The sequence below is a fragment of the Eptesicus fuscus genome, chromosome 10 (assembly GCF_027574615.1).
Source record: "Eptesicus fuscus isolate TK198812 chromosome 10, DD_ASM_mEF_20220401, whole genome shotgun sequence".
Taxonomy (NCBI): Eukaryota; Metazoa; Chordata; class Mammalia; order Chiroptera; family Vespertilionidae; genus Eptesicus; species Eptesicus fuscus.
Genome location: NC_072482.1, coordinates 12780381 through 12801327, shown reverse-complemented (window position 1 = coordinate 12801327; position 20947 = coordinate 12780381). Strand labels below are relative to the sequence as shown.

Below are 20947 nucleotides of genomic sequence, written 5' to 3'. Positions count from 1 at the left end.
GGTGAGTCTAACTCAGGAGGGGACACTGCAGATTAGGCTTTTATATATATATGTAGATGGCCATGGGCCTGGAGAAGAAGGATGGAATTGGGAAATGTGTAGAATCAACAGGATTTGATGATTCACTAGATTGTGGGGAGGATGTGTAAGGGAAAGGGAGGAGTTGAGGATGACTTCAGGAAGCTATCAGGGATGCAAGAGGAAAACTGGTGTCACAATGGCAAAGGAAGTAAGAGAATTGGTCAATAGTGTCAGATTCCAGAGGAAGAATGAGTAAGATAAAGATCAGACAGCGTCACCTTGATTCTGCAGTTGAGAGGTTTTGGTGATCTTTACAGGAAAGTTTCAGAGGAGTAAAAGGAAGCTTATAGTGGGTTGAAGAGCCAGCCCTAAGAGGTGTGGAAGTCTTATAGAAGTAGTGTTTGGCTCCCAGTGACTAATACAGTTTTAAGGTAATGCAGATTGGACTGTATGCCAGCCATTATTTGCTGAGGGAAAAGCCTGGGAGGAAAGGACATATATTTATGGATGGATATTTGTGTCCATGTGGGTGCCAACTGAGACAGGATACCAGATGTATTTACCCATTCTGGAGGCCTCAAGAAGTACCACAGTCCTAAGGCCTAGAGCTTGCCTGCTACTGTGTAAAGCAAGCATATCCTCTTTGGACCCACCCCACCATCCTTCCAGTCCTTGGTCCTCTGGAAGGCAGGGAACAGAGGCACATAACAGTTTAGAATTACCAAATAGGAATTTTCATCCATGCGAATTCAGCTACCTAGTACATTCTTGCATGCTGTTCTAAAGATGTGGGACTGTGCAATTTCAGGTTTAGGACTAGAGGTACCTCCAGAAACTATAATCAGACATTTTTCAAAAATCTTATCGCTTTAGGGATGGAAATGCCTTATATAGAAATTTAATATTCAGCTCTAGCATTTTTAGGAACGCATGATGTACAGAGTAGAAGACTGCCTCGAGATGCTCGCTGCGAAGGAAAGGAGCAAGTTGGGCAGTAGCTGGGAGAGCATGCAAGGTCCAGAAAGAGTCGATTACCACCAAGGACCCACTGATTCTCAGTGCATATACAGTACAGGGTGTTCCCCCAAAATGTATATACACTTGAACAGCTGTAGCTCAATTTTGAAAATGTATTTTAACACTGGCTTTATAATTATTCAAAGTGTATGTATACATTTGGGGGGAACCCTATATATTGTTAATAACTGGAACCGTGGCCTACCAGTATCCAGTGTCTTGTACAGAGCAGGGAGATGGAAACAAGTATGAGATCTAAGTAACAGTACAGGTGGGACGCAAGCTGTTGGTTTGGTGCTCATGACTGAGGCCTTGAACCACACTCTCTTCTGCCTGCTCTGCAACATTCCCCCCCCCCCTACCAATGCCCCTAGAAACAGGAAATGCATCTCCAGTTTGCAAGGATTGGCTGGGGGAGAACAGCTGGTTTTGGAGGGATGAAAAAGCAAAGCTGCTTTGTCTTTGCTTCAAGTTTGGTGGGAGTAGAAGAAACAGGACAAGAAACACTGGAACGTGGGTTTTGTGTAGGATGAGTTGGAACAGGTGTGGCAGCACTCAGCTCTGCGGGGCTCCATGAATCACATGCAGTAATTCAGCCAGCAAGCACTACATACCCATAAGCATGCCTGAGACAGTTTAATAATCCTACCACTCCCTGCTTCAACCTTCCCACACCCCCCGAACCTCAGTGCCTACACTTCCAGTGGGAACTAGGATTTCCACAGAGAAATGGACTCCTTCCTAAACACTCCACCCACAGCTCCCAGCCGCTGCACGCTGACCGTTCGCTGATGATTCAAGAAATTAAGTGCATGCTACGGGGCAAGGTGGTTGAGAGGACGTTACTCCCTTAGCAGGCGTGCAAGGCAAATCCCTGGAAACAGTTTCAAAGGACGCGTGCGTCAAGACTAGGCAACCGCAGCAAATTGTGCTACTGCCATCGAGGTACCAACCAGATCCAGCCAGGGCGCAGCTCACCCTCAGAGCAAGCGCGCTGCGCCCCACGCCCCACCCACCTGCCTCGCACCTCCCCCGACGGAAGCGGAAACGGCGCACGCCGCGGAGCCGAAGGGCTGTCCGGCTCCGGGAGGCGCGCTGCTTCCGTGGCCCCCTTGGTCCCTGTCACCATGGCGCTGGCAGTCTTGCGGGTCCTGGAGCCTTTCCCGAACGAGACACCCCCGTTGGCGGTGTTGCTGCCGCCCGGGGGCCCGTGGCCTGCGGCGGGGCACGGCCTGGTGCTGGCCCTGCGGCCCGCAGGGGAGAGCCCGGCGGGGCCGGCGCTGCTGGTGGCGGCGCTGGAGGGAGCGGGCGCGGGGGTCGAAGAGCAGGGTCCCGGGCCCCCGCAGCTGCTGGTGAGCCGCGCGCTGCTGCGGCTCCTGGCCCTGGGCTCCGGGGCGCGGGTGCGGGCGCGGCCGGTGCGGCGGCCCCCGGCGCTGGGCTGGGCGTTGCTCGGCACTTCGCCGGGGCCCGGGCTCGGACCGCGAATCGGGCCGCTGCTGGTGAGGCGCGGGGAGGCCCTGCCCGTGCCCGTGCCCGGACCGCGGGTGCTGGAGACGCGGCCGGCGTTGCAAGGGCTGCTGGGCCCAGGGACGCGGCTGGCTGTGACTGAGCTCCGAGGGCGCTCCAAACTGGGCCCGGAGACGGGGGACTGCAGCCGGCCCCCGCCCCCGCCCTTGGTGTCCTCCTTCGCGGTTTCCGGTGCCGTCCGGCGACTCCGGGGAGTTCTAGGGGGCACTGGAGACTCCCTGGGGGTGAGCCGGAGTTGTCTCCGTAGCCTCGGCCTCTTCCAGGGCGAGTGGGTGTGGGTGACCCCGGCCGGCGAGGCATCGAGGGCTTCCCAGCCACGCTTGGCCACGGTGCAGGTGCTGGAGCCTCGCTGGGACCTCTCGGAAAGGCTGGGGCCCGGCTCCGGGCCGGTGGGAAAGCCTCTCGCCGAAGGACTGGCCCTCGTGCCTGCCACTCTGGCTTTTAACCTCGGCTGTGATCTCCTCGAAGTGGGAGAGCTCAGAATCCAGGTAGGATACAGGGCCGAGGTCAGGAATGCTTGTGCGCCTTCTCCCCTCTTTGTTTCAATCAGTAGTAAAGGCCCTTTACGACTTAGGGCTTGGACTTTCCGCTTAATGTCTCAGCCTGATGTATCCTTTCTCTACAGTCAAAGTATCCTTATCCGCCATAGTGCGGTGGTGCATGGGAAGGCCTTCTACCCAGGTGAAATGTGAGGTGCAGAAGGACCAGGGTCAGACATTAATCAGCTCACTCTAACAAGTGTTTGTGGAAATGCCAGTGTACCCGTGTTGTGCTGGGTAGTACGGAGGATGATACTTCAATGCTTTTGCTCATGCTTATCCTTGGCTTCACATTTTTTTTTTCTGTTCTCCCCTTTATCTGTTAAAAGTCCTACCATCCTTTCCTTCAAGGCCCATATAAAGATGCCACCATCCTCACAAAGCCTTTCATAATTTCACCATCAAAAATTTAGCATGACATCCTCTTACATATATATCATTGTGCCTTTTTTTTTAAGCATTTATTTTATTCTGCCTTTTTATGTTCATGTCATCTGTCTAATCCCCAATTATATACTGTAAATTTCTTAAAGGGAGGGCCCTTTATTATCTTTGGTGCCTGGTGTGTAATTGTAATATTTTATTAAATACTGGTGGCCCGGTGCACGAAATTTGTCCCTCAGCCTGGCCTGCACCCTCTCCAATCTGGGATCCCACTCGCAATCTGGGACCGCTGGCTCCTAACTGCTCACCTGCCTACCTGCCTGATCGCCCCTAACCACTCTGCCTGCCAGCCTGATCACCCCCAACTGCCCTCCCCTCCTGGCCTGATCGCCCCTAACTACCTCTGCCTCGGCCCTGCCACCATGGCTTTGTCCAGAAGGATGTCCGGAAGGTCTCCCAGTCTAGTTAGCATATTGCCCTTTTATTATTATAGATATCCAAGTGAAGTTTTTGGTTTCTACCTTTAAGGATCTTACTTCAAGAAGATAATTGTGTTTTTGTTTTTTTTTTTTGGGGGGGGGAACAAATATAGTCTAATGTTTAATTAAGCACGTAGATGGATGTTTAATTGTCCAATATGGAAGCCACTAGCCACTTTGTGACTTTAATTAAAACTAAATAAAGTTAAAAATTCAGGTCTTCAGTTGTTTTAGTCACATATCAAGTAAGTACTCAATAGGCACCTGTAAATACAGGACATTTCTATCACTGTGGATAGTTCTGTTAGATGATGCTGGCCTAGCCAACTGGGGCCACGGGGTGTCAGGAAGAGATGTGTGCATGAATGGGAGCCAGGACTGGGTTTCCTTCTGAATGGAGGAAAAACTAGAGTACGCAGACTGGAGCTCATTCAGCTGAACCAACCCGTTAAGCTTCAGTGAGTTCCTATCCTCTCCCCACCGCCTGAATTCAGAGTGCCTGCTCTAATGTCCACTTAACATCCAGCCCAGTGGCTGCCTGGTGCCATTCAAAGGACTGGGAATTAAGTGGCTACGATTTTAGTGGCTCTGGCCCAACTTGAAGGTATCACAGAAGAGTTATGGGGAACTTTTGGAGTTAATGTCAGAAAAGTCAGAGTCAGAAACCTTTTCTTGTGCTCCTTAGGAGAGGTTTCTGTTTTCTAGGGAAGATACAGGTCTTCAGCTCTGCTTCCTAGACCTCCCGTCCCACAAGCCTTGGGGTAATGGGAATGAAAGTAGAAATATTGGCTGCTAAGAGAGAGGGCAGAGCCTGACTCTGGGAGAAGATTATAAGGTGATGGTTATTTCTCTCATAGAGATACTTGGAAGGCTCCAGCGCCCCTGAAGACAAAGGAAGCCGCTCAGTGCTGCCTGGGCCTCCGTTTGCCAAAGAGTTACACATCGAAATTGTGTCCTCTCCCCACTACAGCACGAGTGGAAATTATGACCATGTTCTGTATCGGCACTTTCAGACACCCAGGTTAGCTGGCTGCCCCTTTTAGGAGGATAGCATCTCACCCCCATTGCTCTCCTGTCCCATCACCTAGATCCAGGTACCACGGAGCCTCTGGTTTTAAAAAGCCACATTTTAAGCAGTATTGTGGCTGGAAGCCTCTTGGTGTGTCAGGCAGACAGGAGAAGAGAAATCTGGACCTTGAGGTGAATCTGGACATTCTAAACGACTTTGATTTGAGAGGAACCCCAAGAGAGCCAGGATCCTGCGTCACCCCTCCCTGGTTCCTGACTCCCCTTCCCAGCCTCCCCGCCATTTCCTCCTGCCCATTCTAGGTCAGACTTGCTCTCTGGACAACTGCTTGGGGTCTCTGGGTGGGCAGTAGACCCCTAGGAAGTAGTCTTCATGTTGATGGTGGGAATGGGGAGGGGTGGGGGAGGAATATGTCAGGCACATGCTCTTGACTCCCACTGTGAGCTGACCAGGGCCACTGCTGTGTTACAGGGCGGTCCAGGAAGGGGATGTTCTCTGTGTGCCAACAGTTGGGCAAGTAGAGATCCTGGAAGGAAGGCCAGAGAAACTGCCCAGGTATGCAGCTGCCTCCTCTCACAGCTGGGGTTCCTACTCTGGGTGCAGGAGTTTTGCAACCCCCTCTTCCCAAGTGGTGTGGGATAATTTTGTGCATAAGAACATTTTGTTGTTCTCCATTTTCCACTCTTCAGGTTCTCATTAGGCACATAACGGAAAAAAAAAGATTAAGAGTCACTGCCTGCTAGCTTTGGGTGTGGTTTATCCTCAAAGGGAATGGTGGCCCTAGGTGAGGTAAAGCATGAGAAATAAAGGAATGGCCTAGACCCAGGTGGAATTCCTTGTTTTCCATTCTCAACCACAATGTTGTTTGGGCCATACCTCCCACATACTCAGCACGAGGAGACCCAGGCTCTGATTTCTACCCTAATTGATGGAGTGTGCACATGCTGCTGTTCGGTTTTATGTCCCGAAAGGGGGAGCAAGGGATTGCTGCTGTCCTAGAGAGGCCTCCCCTCTTTCCATATCCTCAACAGAGAACGAGAAATAAGAGCATAAATGAGCCAAGAACCTTGAAACAGGAAGAGTCCAACCTTTCTCCTGTTGACTCTTGACCACAGAGGCTCCTTGTAAAATGGTGAGGAAAGGAATTCAGAGACTGCTTTGGCCTTATATGAAGGGGGAAGAACGTGTAGTGCCTGTACCCCAGTCAGACCCTCTATTCAGGACTGATTTCCAGTGGCGACTTACTAGGAGAACACAACTGGCAGATGCACAAACCCAACTTTCAGGCAAAGCTCAGAGAGGTGGTGGGACCAGCTTGCGGGGTCTTGGGTTTAAGCATCATCAGGACCAAAGTCTCAGGCCCAGCCAGCCTGGGTTTTCTGCCCAGAGAGAGATGCCTTGCCTGGAGTGCCTGATTTATTCTTGACCAACATCCAGGGCTGTGGTAGTGCCCCGTGTAACACATGGCACCTCTTTGAGCTTTCCCAGATCAAATCTACACCTGGGACCTGGGGGAAAGTGCCAGGCTGGCAGGTACCAGTCACTTCCCACTTCTGTCTTCCATCCTCCCATGCCTATGAGCTAGCGTTCTGTAGGAGAACTTCAGTATGTCTACCCTTCTCACTGTCAAAGGGACACAGGCATTAGGCCCTCCTGAGACAGACCAGCAAGCCAATCCTATTCCTGGACGTCTGCCATCCTAACCCTCCAGAGAGCTGTCTCCCTCTGGGTGCTGAGCACATACTCCTTCCCCCTGAGCAGGTCCTGGAAAGCAGGGTTGGAAGGACAGTTGTCTACAAAGACAGGTGAGGATGAGTGCTTTAGCCCTGTCCCCTGAGCCTGGTAAGGGAAGCCCTGCAGGGAGTCTCCTGTGATAGTGTAACCTCTCCAGGTTCTACCCTGCGTTCCACTTCCCTAACCAGGCTGACGGGAGCCAGGCTCCCCTGTCTCCCATCTGGCTCCCGGGAACACAACCCAGTGTTCCCCAGCAGAGTCCAGATATGTTCCAAAGTTCTGACCCTTGTACTCGGCGAAGTGGTCCAGCTGCCCTCCACGGAAAAGAGGAGTCTCCCCCTAACCCTCCACTGGAGCTGTGCCTCCTTGGGTCCCAGCGCTGGCCATATGTACCCTGACGCACGAGGCTGGGCTTGATTGAGATCCTAGGTTGTAGACCCATCCATTGTTTGTTCGTAATGAATGATTAACAGGAAGACAGTTTTCCTTATGTCCTAGTTTTTAGCATGATCTCTGCCTGCCGTAATAGTTACAAGAATTTCATAATACTAGCGCGATGTGCTTCCCCCTGCCACCTGGAGGCATTCCCACCACTCCCCTTTTGCTCCCAGAGGGGCAGCTTTGTGACTGTAGGTCATTGTGAGCAAAGGAATTTGCAGGTTGATTGGACCTCAGTGAGGCCAAGGTTATGGACTGGCTCTGCCATTGCCTTGCTGCCTGAGGATTAAAGAGGACAAGTTCATCATTTCTTCATCTGAGAAACTGGGCCGGTAACAGCTCCCTGCCGCAGCAGCAGCAGGTTGGGTAACCCTAATTCTCTATGACACTGGCCAGTGCCTGCATAGCCCTGTGTATGGCTGCGGAGCTTTTGAAAAATACAGAGGCCAGAGCCCCACCCCAGACCTATTGGAACAGAATCAAGTGAAGCTGGGGCCTGGGCAGTCTTCATTTTTTTCCAAAGGAAGGGAAAATGTTAACTTTTAAATTGAGATATAATTCATATACCATCAAATTCATGCTTTTGGAATGTACATCTCAGTGGTTTTTGGTATATTCACAAGGTTGTGCAACCTAATTCCAGACTCATTAGCAGTCACTCCCTAGTCCCTCCTTTTTTCAGCGCCTGGCAACCACTAATCTGCTGAATGGGTTCATACATGTGAGAAATGTTGATTTTTATGCCCTGGCTGGTATCTCAGTGGTTAGAGCATCAGCCCACACGCCAAAGGGTCTTGGGTTCAATTCCCAGTCAGGGCGTGTGCCGGAGGCAACCAGTCCATGTATCTCGCTCACATCTATCTCTATTTCTTTTTTTTTTTTTCCATATATTTTATGGAAAGGAGAGGGATAGAGAGCTAGAAACATCGATGAGAGAGAAACATCGACCAGCTGCCTCCTGCACACTCCCTACTGGGGGATGTGCCCGCAACCAAGGTACATGCCCTTGACTGGAATCGAACCCGGGACCCTTGAGTCCGCAGACCGACGCTCTATCCACTGAGCCAAACCGGTTTCGGCTATCTCTATTTCTTTATCCCTTCCTCCCTTTCACTCTCTCTAAAAACCAATGGAAAAAATATCCTCGGGTGAGGATTAACAAAAAAAATTTTCAAAAACAAAAATAAGAAGCCCCGGCCGGTTTTTCTCAGTGGTTAGAGCGTCGGCCCTTGGACTGAAGGGTCATGTGTTCAGTTCTGGTCATTGTGTCTCTCACATCGATGTTTCTCTCTCTGTGTCTCTCCCCCTCCCTTCCAATCTCTCTAAAAATCAGTGGAAAAAGAATATCCTTGGGCCCTAACTGGTTTGGCTCAGTGGATAGAGCATCGGCCTGCAGACTGAAGGGTCCCAGGTTCGATTCCGTTCAAGGACATGTACCTTGGTTGCGGGCACATCCCCAGTAGGGAGGTGTGCAGGAAGCAGCTGATCGATGTTTCTCTCTCATCGATGTTTCTAACTCTCTATCCCTCTCCTCTTCCTCTCTGTAAAAAAACCAATAAAATATATATTTAAAAAAATAGAATATCCTTGGGTGAGGATTAGCAAAAAAAAAAAAAAGAAGAAGAAGAAAGACCATCTACTTTTCCTTGCCCCAGTTCTCCCCACCCCGGTCCCTGCCGGGTCTGGGACATTTATTTGTGCTGCTCTTGAGTTTGTCCCTGCAGTGGACCCCTGTGATTGACAGCCACCTTGTCCTTGGGGAGGGGCTTTGTGGGTCTGGGTCTGGGACTCACGGGGCCTCTTTCCTGCAGGTGGCAGGAGATGTTCTTCAAAGTGAAGAGAACAGTTGGGGAAGCTCCAGATGCGCCAACCCGCGCCTACTTGGCCGACACCACCCATACCTCCTTGTACTTGGTGAGGCCCTGGGGGTAGCAGTAGACCTGAGGAAAGGAGCAGAAACAACTTCTAAAAACTAAAGGTTCCTCACACCTTTCACAGGTGGGTTCCACCCTGAGCCCTGTTCCAAGGGTCCCTTCGGGAGAATCCAGTCTCTGGAGCAGCTTATCTCCTCCGGGCCTGGAGGCCTTGGTGACCGAGCTGTGTGCTGCCCTGAAACCTCGCCTCCAGCCAGGGTGAGTGAGGCTGCAGCAGCTTCGGGGTCGCCACATCCCCGGAGGGGAGCAGGCCAGACAAGTAGTCCCCATGCCCTGGTGGACGTGCTGTCGGCTGGACCGCCCTCACACCAGTCTGCCCAGGCTCCTTTCCTGGGATAACATCCATCCTCCAAGGCTGGCAGTGGAGGAATAATCTCCACCAGGGACAGCTGTCTCTGACGACCCTTCCCCTCGGGGAGCCCACTAGCCATGCCGGTCCTCACCAACCACCCTGACCTGGAAGGACACAGCTCTCCAGACCACTGACCCAAGTGTACACACAGACCCTTCCCTGATACCAGTCCAGTCCAGACCAGACACACAGGGCTTTATGGAAGGAGCAGGGGTGACGACGGGAATCAGTCCTGGCTGCTGCCTACGCTCCACGCCCCGGCCAGAGCACCATAGGTGGCGTGGGAAACATGGCCTCAGGGTGTGGGGACAGCCCAGGGACGGGGGTGCTTCAAGGAGAGAGAAATGGTGTATGCTCTCTAGATCCAAGGCTCTTGTGTTACCGGGGACTCTGAATTTGGGGCAGAGTGGAAGAGATGTGTCTGTCCTCTGGTTGCAGGGGTGCCCTGCTGACAGGAACTGGCAGCGTCCTTCTACGGGGCCCCCCGGGCAGTGGGAAGACCACAGCAGTGGCTGCTGCCTGCAGCCGCCTCGGGCTCCACTTGCTGAAGGTGAGGGTACCTGGAGAGTAGAACCCAAGTGCTTCCCCTGCCCAGCCCAGATACTCCCTTCTCCCTCTCCCCTCTCCCTTCTGGCTACTAGCCTGGCTCTAACTCCTCAGCCCAGATGCTTTCAAGGAGGGGGTTTTAAGATTTTGATGGACAGTCCAGGGAATGAGGGTAGGGTAAAGAAGAGGCAGGACTGGCCAGCAGTACCTTCTTTTCCCCATCCCTGCCCTTAAAAGAGAGGTGGCCTGCACCTTCTGACTCCTGCCCCAGTCAGTCCCACCTGGCCCTTGCTCACAGGCCCATCGGGACCCCTCCCCAGGTGCCCTGCTCCAGCCTCTGTGCAGACAGCAGCGGGGCTGTGGAGACAAAGCTGCAGGCCACCTTCTCCCGGGCCCGGCGCTGCCGGCCTGTGGTTCTGTTGCTGACAGCCTTGGACCTTCTGGGCCGGGATCGTGATGGGCTAGGTGAGGACGCCCGTGTGGTGGCCACGCTGCGTCGCCTCCTCCATGATGAGGACCCCCTCACCAGGTATACAGAGCTGGGCCCAGCCCTCGTCCCTCTCTTCAGCCTTTCATCCTCTAGCCTTCCCCCGTTCCATGGCTTCTCCAGTGTCCACTGCCAGTTTGGCTGCCCTCCCGACAGCCCTGAGGAGCTTAGGGGTACCCAGAGGGAGAAGGATGTGGTCCCTAGTTTTTCTTGGGGAGCACTAGGTTGAAGAAAAAGCATAGCGTCTACCCTCAGTGAGCTCCCTGTGTGAGGGGGGCACAGGTCCCCCTCGAGGTATTCCCATGGAGCCCATCCAGGAAGCCTTGGGGTGCTCATCTCCTTATCTCAGCACCCAGCAACCTCCCGCCCTCCTGCACCTGCCTCAGGACAAGGCAGTGCTCAGCTGCCAGCAGAGTTCTCCCCCAGTCCCCACTCCCAGTCCCCACTCCCTGTTCCCGCTCCCTGTCCGCAGCTGCCCTCCACTGATGGTTGTAGCCACCACAAGCCGGGCCCAGGACCTGCCTGCCGACGTGCAGACAGCATTTCCGCATGAGCTGGAGGTGCCTGTGCTGTCAGAGGGGCAGCGGCTCAGCATCCTGCAGGCCCTCACTGCCCGGCTGCCCCTGGGCCAAGAGGTGGACCTAGCACAGCTGGCTCGGCGGTGTGCAGTGAGTACCAAGGCAGGGTCCTCCCACGTTCTTTGTCATAGGAGCTCAGACCTGCTGCCCTGCAAGCGAGGGTAGAAAACCCCGAGGCACCAACATTGGGCCTCAGCTCCGGCTGGAGGACCAGCCACCCAAGGTTCCTGCCTTCTGTGCCCTGCTCATGCGTCCTTTCCTGTGGTTCCCAGGGCTTTGTGGTAGGAGATCTCTATGCCCTTTTGACTCACAGCAGCCGGGCAGCTTGCACCAGGATCAGGAACTCTGGGTAAGAAAACTGGGTATAAAAGGGCAAAGGTGACAAGAGGAAATATGGGTGGGTGGGAGCTGGTAAGGAAGGGAGGAGGGAACAGGACCCTGATGGGGGGAGGCCTCCAGGTCAGGTCCTTCAGACACCTCCCTGGGTTTCTCTTGGCAGTTTGGCCGGCGCCTTGAGTGAGGAGGATGAGCGGGAGCTGTGTGCTGCTGGCTTTCCGCTCCTGGCGGAGGACTTCGGGCAGGCCCTGGAGCAGCTGCAGTCAGCTCACTCCCAGGCCATCGGCGCCCCTAAGGTAGAGACTCTAGGCCCTTGGAGGTGGGACCGGAGCTCCGTCCTCCGGCATATCCCCACTGGGCTCTTTCCATCCCCTAGATCCCCTCGGTGTCCTGGCACGATGTGGGCGGGCTGCAGGAGGTGAAGAAGGAGATCCTGGAGACCATCCAGCTCCCTCTAGAGCACCCTGAGCTGCTGAGCCTGGGCCTGAGGCGCTCAGGCCTCCTGCTCCATGGGCCTCCTGGCACTGGCAAGACCCTCCTGGCCAAGGCAGTGGCCACTGAGTGCAGCCTTACCTTCCTCAGGTGACGAGGGGCCTGGAGAGATGCTGGGTGGATTGAGCCGATCGTGTTTGGGTGTCTAACGAGTGTTACCCCCACATCCTCTCCCTCAGCGTGAAGGGGCCAGAGCTCATCAACATGTACGTGGGCCAAAGTGAGGAGAATGTACGGGAAGGTGAGTGAGTGGACAGGGCTTCCAGTCCTTCTGAAATCGATGGCCCCTGTGCCCCACCCCCACCCCCCGACCCTCAGGCTGCTCATGGGCATTCCTAGTCTTCCTTTCCACAAGTCCCGGTTCTGCCAGTGGGGCCTCTTTCCTGGAGCTAGTAATGAATTACCAAGCCTGGGTTTTCTTCCCTCCTATCTTGCCTTTAAAGCCCCCCTGAGCTTCCCCTCCTGTGGGCCCCTCTCTCCTCAGTGTTTGCCAGGGCCCGGGCTGCGGCTCCCTGCATTATCTTCTTTGATGAACTGGACTCCTTGGCCCCAAGCCGGGGGCGAAGTGGAGACTCTGGAGGTGTGATGGACAGGTGGGGGCCTGAGCCAGCATGGAGCCTGGGTCCAGGACGGAGGGATGCGAGATGGGTTGCAGCAGTCGTCAGAGCCCAGAGTGCTGTCCTTCCGGTTCTGAGACAGAAGCTAAAAGGGGCTGTGGCTTTGGGTGTGGGACATTGAGGAGAATGGGTGCCTGCATGGAGGGTACTCAGGGCCCGACTCAGCAAGGGGCCCTGTGGGGAAGGCCTGCAAGGAGAGGCACCACAGGCAGGCAGGGCAGAGCTGAGGGTGGGCCCAGGACTCCCCTTCACTCCTCCTTTGCAGGGTGGTGTCTCAGCTCCTGGCTGAGCTGGATGGGCTTCATAGCACTCAGGATGTGTTTGTGATCGGAGCCACCAACAGACCAGACCTCCTGGACCCTGCCCTCCTGCGGCCTGGCAGGTGCCCATCCTGTTCCTCTCCTCCCCCAGACCCAGTCAGGCTTGTCCCTTGGCCCCGTCCTGTGCCTTCTTCATTCACCCTTATGCTGGGCTCCCTGACACGTGTGCCCACCTCTCTCCCTAAAGATTTGACAAGCTGGTGTTTATGGGGGTGAGCGAGGACCGTGCCTCCCAGCTCCGTGTTCTGAGCGCCATCACACGCAAGTATGCCCTGATGGAGACTCCCAGAGGGCTTGGGCCTTGGTCTGGTTAGGGAATAAGTGCAATGTGCAGAATACACTGGTCAGGGGTGCCTTTTGAGGGAGTAGGGCATGCCGGGTAAAACTTTCTTTCCTGTGTCCCTACAACAGATTCAAGCTGGAGCCCTCCGTGAGCTTGGTGACCGTGCTGGATCACTGCCCTCCCCAGCTGACCGGTGCGGACCTCTACTCCCTCTGTTCTGATGCCATGACAGCTGCCCTCAAACGCAGGGTTCGGGACCTGGAGGAAGGTGAGCCACTCGCCTGCCTCAGAGGTCAGCCAAAAAGCTAGAGGGAAAACCAGGCCCTGTTCTGGATTTCAGAAGAGGGACTCTTGGCGTTTCAGGGACTCTGGGCAAGAAGGTACCCCCTCTCTCCCCCCCCCCCCCCAGGGCTCTCCTTGCTTGGACAGAGCCAGAGTTCCCCCCGACAGGCTGGGAACCCTGGCCTCCCCTCCCCCATGTCGTCCCCCTAGGGCTGGAGCCCAGGAGCTCAGCACTGCTGCTCACCATGGAGGACCTGCTGCAGGCCGCCGCCCGCCTGGAGCCCTCCGTCAGTGAGCAGGAACTGCTCCGGTACAAGCGCATCCAGCGCAAGTTTGCCGCCTGCTAGGGGCCTCCTGCAGTCTGGGACCCTACCGCACCCACAGCGGCTAAAGCTCCCTGGGGATCCCCGCAGACCTGAGAGAGCAAAGGGCTCTGTCCAGGCTGCCGTTACCCACCTGAAGTCTGCCTACCTCCAGGAGATCCCCTGGGTGCAGCGGGGAAGAGGCCTGAGAGGATTCAGGAGGCATCCCCGGCCCATTTTTCCAGGCCAGCCCCAACACTAAGGCCCATCTGCTCAGGAAGTGGGGTGGGGACCTGGGGTTCTGGGAATTGGGCCCTGAGGGGGCCAGGTGGGTAGCTGAAAATAAAGTGTATGCTGCCCTCTGCTGGTGGTGTGGTGGTTGTGGGGAAGAGCAAGACAGAGGAGTAAGGCCAGGGGCGGAGGGCAGGGTGGGCTCCACAGGAGCCTGATCCTTCTGACAGAAACACAAGACATGCAGGAACTGAAAAAGGCACAGACTGTATTGTTCACCCTCACATTCGGCTGAACCCAGATCCCTGCACCCCAGCTGCAGTTGGCCCCTCCGCACACCGCCAGGATCTGCATGTGGAGCTGCTGGTGTGGGGCTCCCCAGACAGAGCCTGGCAAGGCCCCGGGCACAGGGCTGTGGGAGCTGAGGCCACGCTCAGTCCGTCCTCTTGAGCACATGGATGAAATAGCAGGGAATGTAGGCCTGGCCCGGCTTGTAAGGCTTGAAGTCACCCAGGATGCTGTGCTGGCACTTGCCCCCAAAGGCGGCTCGGAGCAACTCGGTGAAGGACGTTAGACAGTGAGGGTAGTAGGAGAGCCGAAACTTACTGCAACAGAGACACGACCAACCGTGAGGACTGGCGGCCTCAGCACCGCCCCCCCCCCCAACTCATCCCCCACCTAGCTAAGTGGATACCTCAAGCCAAGAGAACCGTCCTGGCCAGCCCCCGGCACCTGCACCGTGTAGTCCAGCGTCACCATGTGGGCCTTGTTGTTCACTGTCAGCACTGAGGTCGTGATGTCCTTGGTCAAGTCACTCTGTAAGTGGCGGCTGCATTAGTCTCTGCAACCGCTGTGGGGCCTGGACCCCAGGATCACACCTCCCACTCTGGGCCCTCCCTCAGGGGCCCACCTTATAGTAGATGTTCTTTCCTGGGGGTGCACAGCCTGTGCTGAGGATGTGGTCGTAGTTACGATGATCGATGACCAGCAAGCCCCCTGGCCGCACCATGTTCGCAATGTTCTTCAGTGCCAGACGGTGCTCACTCTGGTCCCCTGAGCTCCCGGCAGGGGCGAGAGGCTGTGTCTACTTAGGGCCCCCAGCACCAGTCTCCCCTCCATCTTTCTACTACCCAAGGATGCCAGTGCCAAGGCAGAGAGGGGCAAAAAGCATAGTCTGCTCTGGCGGGAGAGCAGGTGCCCAGGGCTCTGTGGAAAGGGGGTATAGCTCAAAGCAGGGGCCATGCCAAGGCCACACCCTCTCTCACCTTTGCAGTCTGGCAAGTGAGCAAAACTGTTTCCAAGGCAGATGACAGCATCGAAGCCGCCCTCTGGTGGCTGGGGCACATCTTTGTCCAGAGTCATCCAGTTGGCTTCCTCAATGACTGGGGGCCGGGAAGGGGAGATCAGGCGGGCACCCTGGTACCACCAGTACCCATCTCCACCAAGTGCAGCTCTGCCTCAGTTTCCCCTCAAGAGAGACACAGGGACTCCACATCGAGTTAGAGGGAGGGGATCATTATGGACATGGAGGGTGAAGGGGAAGAGGGGTCGAGAGAGAAGGAAGCCATGGTTCAAAAGGAGGGCTCTGTGCTTATGGGCTTTTATTTGGGGGGAGGGAAAGACATTATAAATATAATTAAGCCCGGCTGGCGTGGCTCAGTGATTGGTATCCAGCTGTGAACCAGGATGTCACGGTTCAATTCCCTGTCAGGGCATAGGCCTGGGTTGCGGGCTCGATCCCCAGTAGGGGATGTGCAGGAGGTAGCCGATCAATGATTCTCATCATTGATGTTTCAATCTTGCCCTCTCCCTCTCTGAAACCAAATATATATATATATATATATATATATATATATATATATATATATGATGTAATTAAAACTGGCTCCTCATACCTGATATCACATTATCCCATTCTGGCACCTAAGCCTCCCTTTTAAGGGAAATGACAGTAATTGTGCTGTGTCCTTTAAGAAAACAAAACACCCCACCCAGGAGCCCAGGGCAGAGAGAGCAGTGTCCTGGGTGTTGGGCTGGGAGGGCCTGCCTGACTGGACCGCATCGCATACCCCACTTGTCGAAGGCGGGCTCATGGCGTCGGTTCCAGCGCTCTTTAAGCGCATATTTCAGCATCTTGTCACTGGCGTCCACACTGGTCACGCTGAAGCCCTCTTCCACCAGCATGATGGAGTCCACCCTGGGTAGGACGGGGGGTGAGAGGCAGAGAGGGGCAATCAGGGGGCCTGGGGAGGCGAGGAGGCCCCTGGCACTCCATTCCTCCACTTCCTCTCCCTAGGCCCTCTCCGCTGACCTCAAATGACCTGGAGAATCTATTACCACCAGGCAGCAACACTGTGTTTTGGTTTTTAGCACCTATTCAGAGTCAGATATTCTACAAATGTGCATTAAAACTCATAGCAATCCACCCTAGCTCAGTGGGTTGGCTCAGTGGGTAGAGCATTGGCCTTTGATTCCGGTCAAGGGCACGTACCTGGATTGCAGGCTCCACCCCAGCCCCGGCTGTACAGGAGGCAACCAATCGATGTGTTTCTCTCACATCGATATTTCTCTCTCTCTTTCCCTCTCTCTTCCATTCTCTAAAATCTATGTATCCTCGAGGGGGAGGATTGAAAAAACAAACAGAAAAGGAGGTGCCCCATCTGAGAGCCGGGGCAAACAGGCTCCTGGAAGCTAAGAAACGCGTGCACAGAACACTGCATGCAGGTCGTGTAGAGCACGGGCAGAGTCTGGCCGACCTGGTCTGTTCTCCTCTCCGCCAGATGGGGATCTTCCCCTCTCCGAGGCCGAGTTTCCATCGCTGTAAGTGGGATTCCACTGCGTCCTTACCTCCTCGGGTTTTGTGAGGATTTTCAAAACATGTTTCAAAAGCTCTTGGCACAGGCAAATGCTGAGCAAATGTTAATTGTCAACAATTGCCATCACCCGAGGAGTAACGCGGGAGCAGGATCCGATCGCTCCGGCCCAGAGCCCAGCCCTGGCGCTGCCGGGGCGCGCAGCCTTCCCCACCAGCTGTGCCCACCCTCACTCTCGGTCTGGCCTCGGCGCCCTCACCCCGCCGGCCTCGCCCGTGCGCTGGGCCCGCCTGTTGGCCGGCGGGACAGACGCGGCGCCCGGCCCAGGCGGCGGAAGCTGCCCCGCGGTGCCAGGCCAGGTCGTGCGGTGCGGCGCCCCGGTTCCCCGGACCCCGTCCCCGCCAGGCTCACCCGGTGCCGCAGGCCACGTCGAGCACCCGCTGGCAGCCGTGCTGGCGCAGCAGCCCGAGCAGCCAGGCCTTGTACTCGGCCGTGCGGCTGCGGGTGTCCCCGATGTAGAGCTGCCACACGCGCGCCGCCTCTCCATCTGCGTACTGGTCCGGGAGCCCTTCCGCCGCCACCCCCAGGGAGCGGGTCCGGTACACGCTGTCCACCATCCTGCGACGCACCTGGCTCTGCGGCACCCGGCCCCGCATTTATAGTCCGGCCTGTGCGGGAGGCCCGGCGGTCCCACCTGCCCAATGGCAGGTGAGCGTGGGGACACGCCCCTGCTGGGTCCCGGCCCAGCACCCGCGGGGAGGGCCCTCCCTCAAAATCCTGGGCGCACCCTTCTCGCCCGCTGGGGATCCAGGCCTCTGGGCAATCCCTCTGGGCGGGAAAGGACTCTCCTAGCCCCGTGCCCCGCTGGCAGGAGGACCGGGAGGGGCCAGGAGAGGGGGGGGGGGGGCGCAGTGAGGGTGCCCACTTCACCCCCACCCCAAACCGGAAAGAAAGGAAAGACTTTTCTTCAGCGCCAGCCGGTGCCCACGCTGGTCCTCTGAGCTTCAGGCGGGTCCACACGGAGCTCAGCGCCCAGGACTGGACCATCCTTTGTGAATGACGGCATTAGCATATCCAAAGGAGTGGCCGCCACGGAGGCCTGGAAGGAAGGAATGGGGCGTCTCTGCGGAGAAAGCTGGTCTGGCCCCCCACGTCCAGGAGCAGTTCTGAGTCAAGGGATCAGTCCGCCCACCTGGAGGCAGGGGCTCCTCTGTCCTGTAGGTGATGCAGCCAGCGTTTCCCCAGCCGCTTAAGGAGTGGGGTCCTCAGCAGTCCGCAAGCTTCTGAAAGCCCTCTGCTTTGCGCGGTGATGCCCACGGGGTGGGAAGTCAGGGTCAGGGTGCGAGTGCTTGCACTCTTGCCGTATCTTGCTCATTGTCACTTCATAAGTTGGTCTTGGTTTGGTTAGTGTATACATCCACCCTTCCTCCCAAAGCAGGTCTTCACCCAGGTCCTAGGACAAGACTCCGGACTGAGATGGATTCAGTAAGAGGATTCCACCCAGCCAAGCCCATACAGCAAGAACAGCCTTCCCACCTGCCTGCCCCGCTGGCTGCAGGAGAGGGAGGTACAGACATAGGCCTCAGAACAAAGGAGCCTCTTCTCCTCTCATCCTTGTGGTTGTTGTTGTTGTTAGGAATCCTCAGCCAAGGATGTTTTCCCATTGATTTTTAAAGGGGTGGGAGGGAGGGAGGACACACAGAGAGAAACATCGATGTGAGAGAGACATATCAATTAGTTGCCTCCCACACATGCCCCAACCAAGGCTGCGGATCAAGCCTACAACCCAGGTATGTGCCCTTGGCCTGAATCGAGGCAGGGGCCCTTCAGTCCGTGGGCCAACACTCTATTCATGAGCCAAACCGGCTAGGGCCCCTCACCCTTTATTGTCTATAGAATCTGGGAGCTGGTAGAACCCCAAAGATCGTGTAATCCTTTTTCAAAAATTGATTTGAGAGAGAGAGATAGCGAGAGAGGTAAACATCGATTTGTTGTTCCACTTATTTATACATTCATTGGTTGATTCTTGTATGAGCTCTGGCCTAGGACGATGCTCTAACCAACTGAGCTACCGGGCCAGGACCCATGTAATCCTTCCTCATTTAGTACACAGACTGCCTCGAATGGGCCTGTCTATGCCCAAGTAATGGAGCCTTGTCCTATGCTGACCCTTCAGGCAGGTCTTTGGCAACAAGCTTGCAAAGGCACTGTGCTGGGGAGTAGCAAGTAAACCCAGTTTTCTTTTGTCAGAATATTCCAGGGGAAATCTACACCATCACTCCTAGACTTTGAGAAAAAACTCAGGTGAAAAAAATTGTCCTCTCAGTTGTGGGCAGCAATCTGTGTATGCAACCACCTCTCTATGGGGTGGTTTTTTAAAAATATTTATTTATTTAAATTATTTATTTATCCCCTTATCTCGTTATCTCTTTATTTATTAATTTCTAAGTATGAGGCCTTTCCAAGGAAATTAGTTCCTTCCTTGGGTAGGAAAATGCATTCTGTGTTGTTTTTTTTAACTGTTCTTTTTTTAAAAAAAGGAAGATGCATTCTTTACTTAAAATAAACTTGATACTATTTATTCCAAATCAGGAGGAAAGGAATAAATTGTTTGGCTATAAATTGATGAGCTGGGAGTGGTATCTGTTAACTTAATTTGGCCATAAGAAATACAATTTTAGGGGAAAATAGACTTAATAGATTACCTACTTTTGCATATTGGAGTGCTAAAATGCACTTAAGAAATTTGAGAAAAAATGAAGAATGATGTTCAATTAGAATAACAACCAAAATGGTAGGAAAATAACATTTTTGTCATTATTTATAAATGGATTGACTGGATATAAAATATATGGGAAGTTATGTGGCCAGGCCAGTTTGTTTTTCCCCCTTACTATCGCTTTCTTTTCCATTTACTTTTGCCTCTTACACTCTCTGAATGGGTCTGCGGTAAGCCTGGGCTTTCCTCTGGGCTCCAAATGCTGTTGGGGAACGCCAGCTTTGAAAGACCAGGGTAATCATGTCCATAGATTTACCAGACCCTTTGGTTCGAAACACTTAAGGACAAATATTACTGTGATTTTGAATACTTTCTTCTCCTAACATTTTTATATATAATAGTGAAGACTTGGAGAAGAGCATTGACTTGTAAATATAGACATCTTTGCCCACCCTTTCATTTAGAAATTGCCATTCAAAGATTAGACTCTGAAGCTCTTTGATAAAATTACCTTGAAACAAAAAGGAAAAAATTACGTAGAACAACTATTTAAGTGTCTTGTTTTTGATTTGGTGTAACATGATTACCCATACTGTACCCAGAAAAATTTTTTTCTTTTCCAGAAACTATTTATTCTTTCCCTTTCCTGTTTTAAAATAAAGTTGTTTGGCCCAGCCGGCATGGTTCAGTGGTTGAGCGTTGACCTATGAACCAGGAGGTCATGGTTCAATTCCTGGTCAGGGCACATGCCTGGGTTGTGGGCTTGATCCCCAGTGTGGGGTGTGCAGGAAGCAGCTGATCAATGGTTCTCTCTCATCATTGATGTTTCTATCTCTCTCTCCCTCTCCCTTCCTCTCTGAAATTAAAAAAAAAAATAAAAAAATATATATATATAATATATATGTATATATAATATACACTGAGTGGCCAGATTATTATTATCTCTGAACGTATAATAATGTGGCCACTCAGTGTATATCCTATATAATAAAAGACTAATATGCAAATTGTCCCCTCAACCAGGAGTTTGACCAGCAGTCAGGCCGGCCAACTGCCCATGTCCCCTCCCCCTGGCTAGGCTGGCTGGACCCCACCCATGCACAAATTCATGCACCGGGCCTTTAAAATATATATAATATATATGAATACACACACACACACTGAGTGTCCAGATTATTATGCGTTCAGAGATCAGTGTGTGTGTGTGTGTGTGTGTGTGTGTGTGTGTGTGTGTGTATGTGTGTGTATCTATATCTATAACATAAAAGTTATTTGAATTTTAGGTGTAATGCATAGCTATGAATGTTTGGATAGCATTTTTGTGATTGGTTGCAGCCTTTAGTCTAAAGGCCATTTTCTCCATACTGCTAAGGAATTTTATTTAAGTATTTGGTTTTTATTTAAATAAAAATATATATTTCTAAAAAATCTTAAATGTCAATATTTTAACAAATATAAATAAAATGCTCCCACAATTTTTCAAGAGATG

At 53.7% G+C, this 20947-nt stretch overlaps 2 protein-coding genes across 3 annotated transcripts; one reads left to right on the top strand and one right to left on the bottom strand.

Annotated features, from left to right (window-relative positions):
• Positions 1–2095: 2095 nt before the first annotated feature.
• Positions 2096–14059, top strand: PEX6 (peroxisomal biogenesis factor 6). 2 transcript variants are annotated; one of them, XM_054722263.1, is made up of 17 exons: positions 2096–3053; positions 4825–4988; positions 5466–5549; positions 8978–9080; positions 9165–9298; positions 9891–10002; positions 10319–10527; positions 10958–11153; positions 11336–11412; positions 11563–11695; positions 11776–11981; positions 12071–12132; positions 12376–12484; positions 12774–12890; positions 13016–13093; positions 13240–13379; positions 13604–14059. In XM_054722263.1, exons 1-17 carry the CDS (start codon positions 2166–2168, stop codon positions 13738–13740), a joined length of 2949 nt encoding a protein of 982 aa, XP_054578238.1. In that variant the 5' UTR covers positions 2096–2165; the 3' UTR covers positions 13741–14059. The 2 variants fall into 2 exon arrangements, with proteins under 2 accessions (XP_054578238.1, XP_054578239.1); XM_054722264.1 differs by lacking the exon at positions 5466–5549.
• A 115-nt stretch (positions 14060–14174) lies between these two features.
• On the bottom strand, positions 14175–17447 carry GNMT (glycine N-methyltransferase). Its single transcript, XM_008153295.3, has 6 exons — positions 17151–17447; positions 15996–16123; positions 15192–15308; positions 14837–14979; positions 14621–14742; positions 14175–14531 (listed from the first exon to the last, which is right to left on the bottom strand). The coding sequence occupies exons 1-6, from the start codon at positions 17393–17395 to the stop codon at positions 14360–14362; spliced, it is 927 nt and encodes a 308-aa protein (XP_008151517.2). The 5' UTR covers positions 17396–17447; the 3' UTR covers positions 14175–14359.
• Between the last annotated feature and the right edge of the window lie 3500 nt (positions 17448–20947).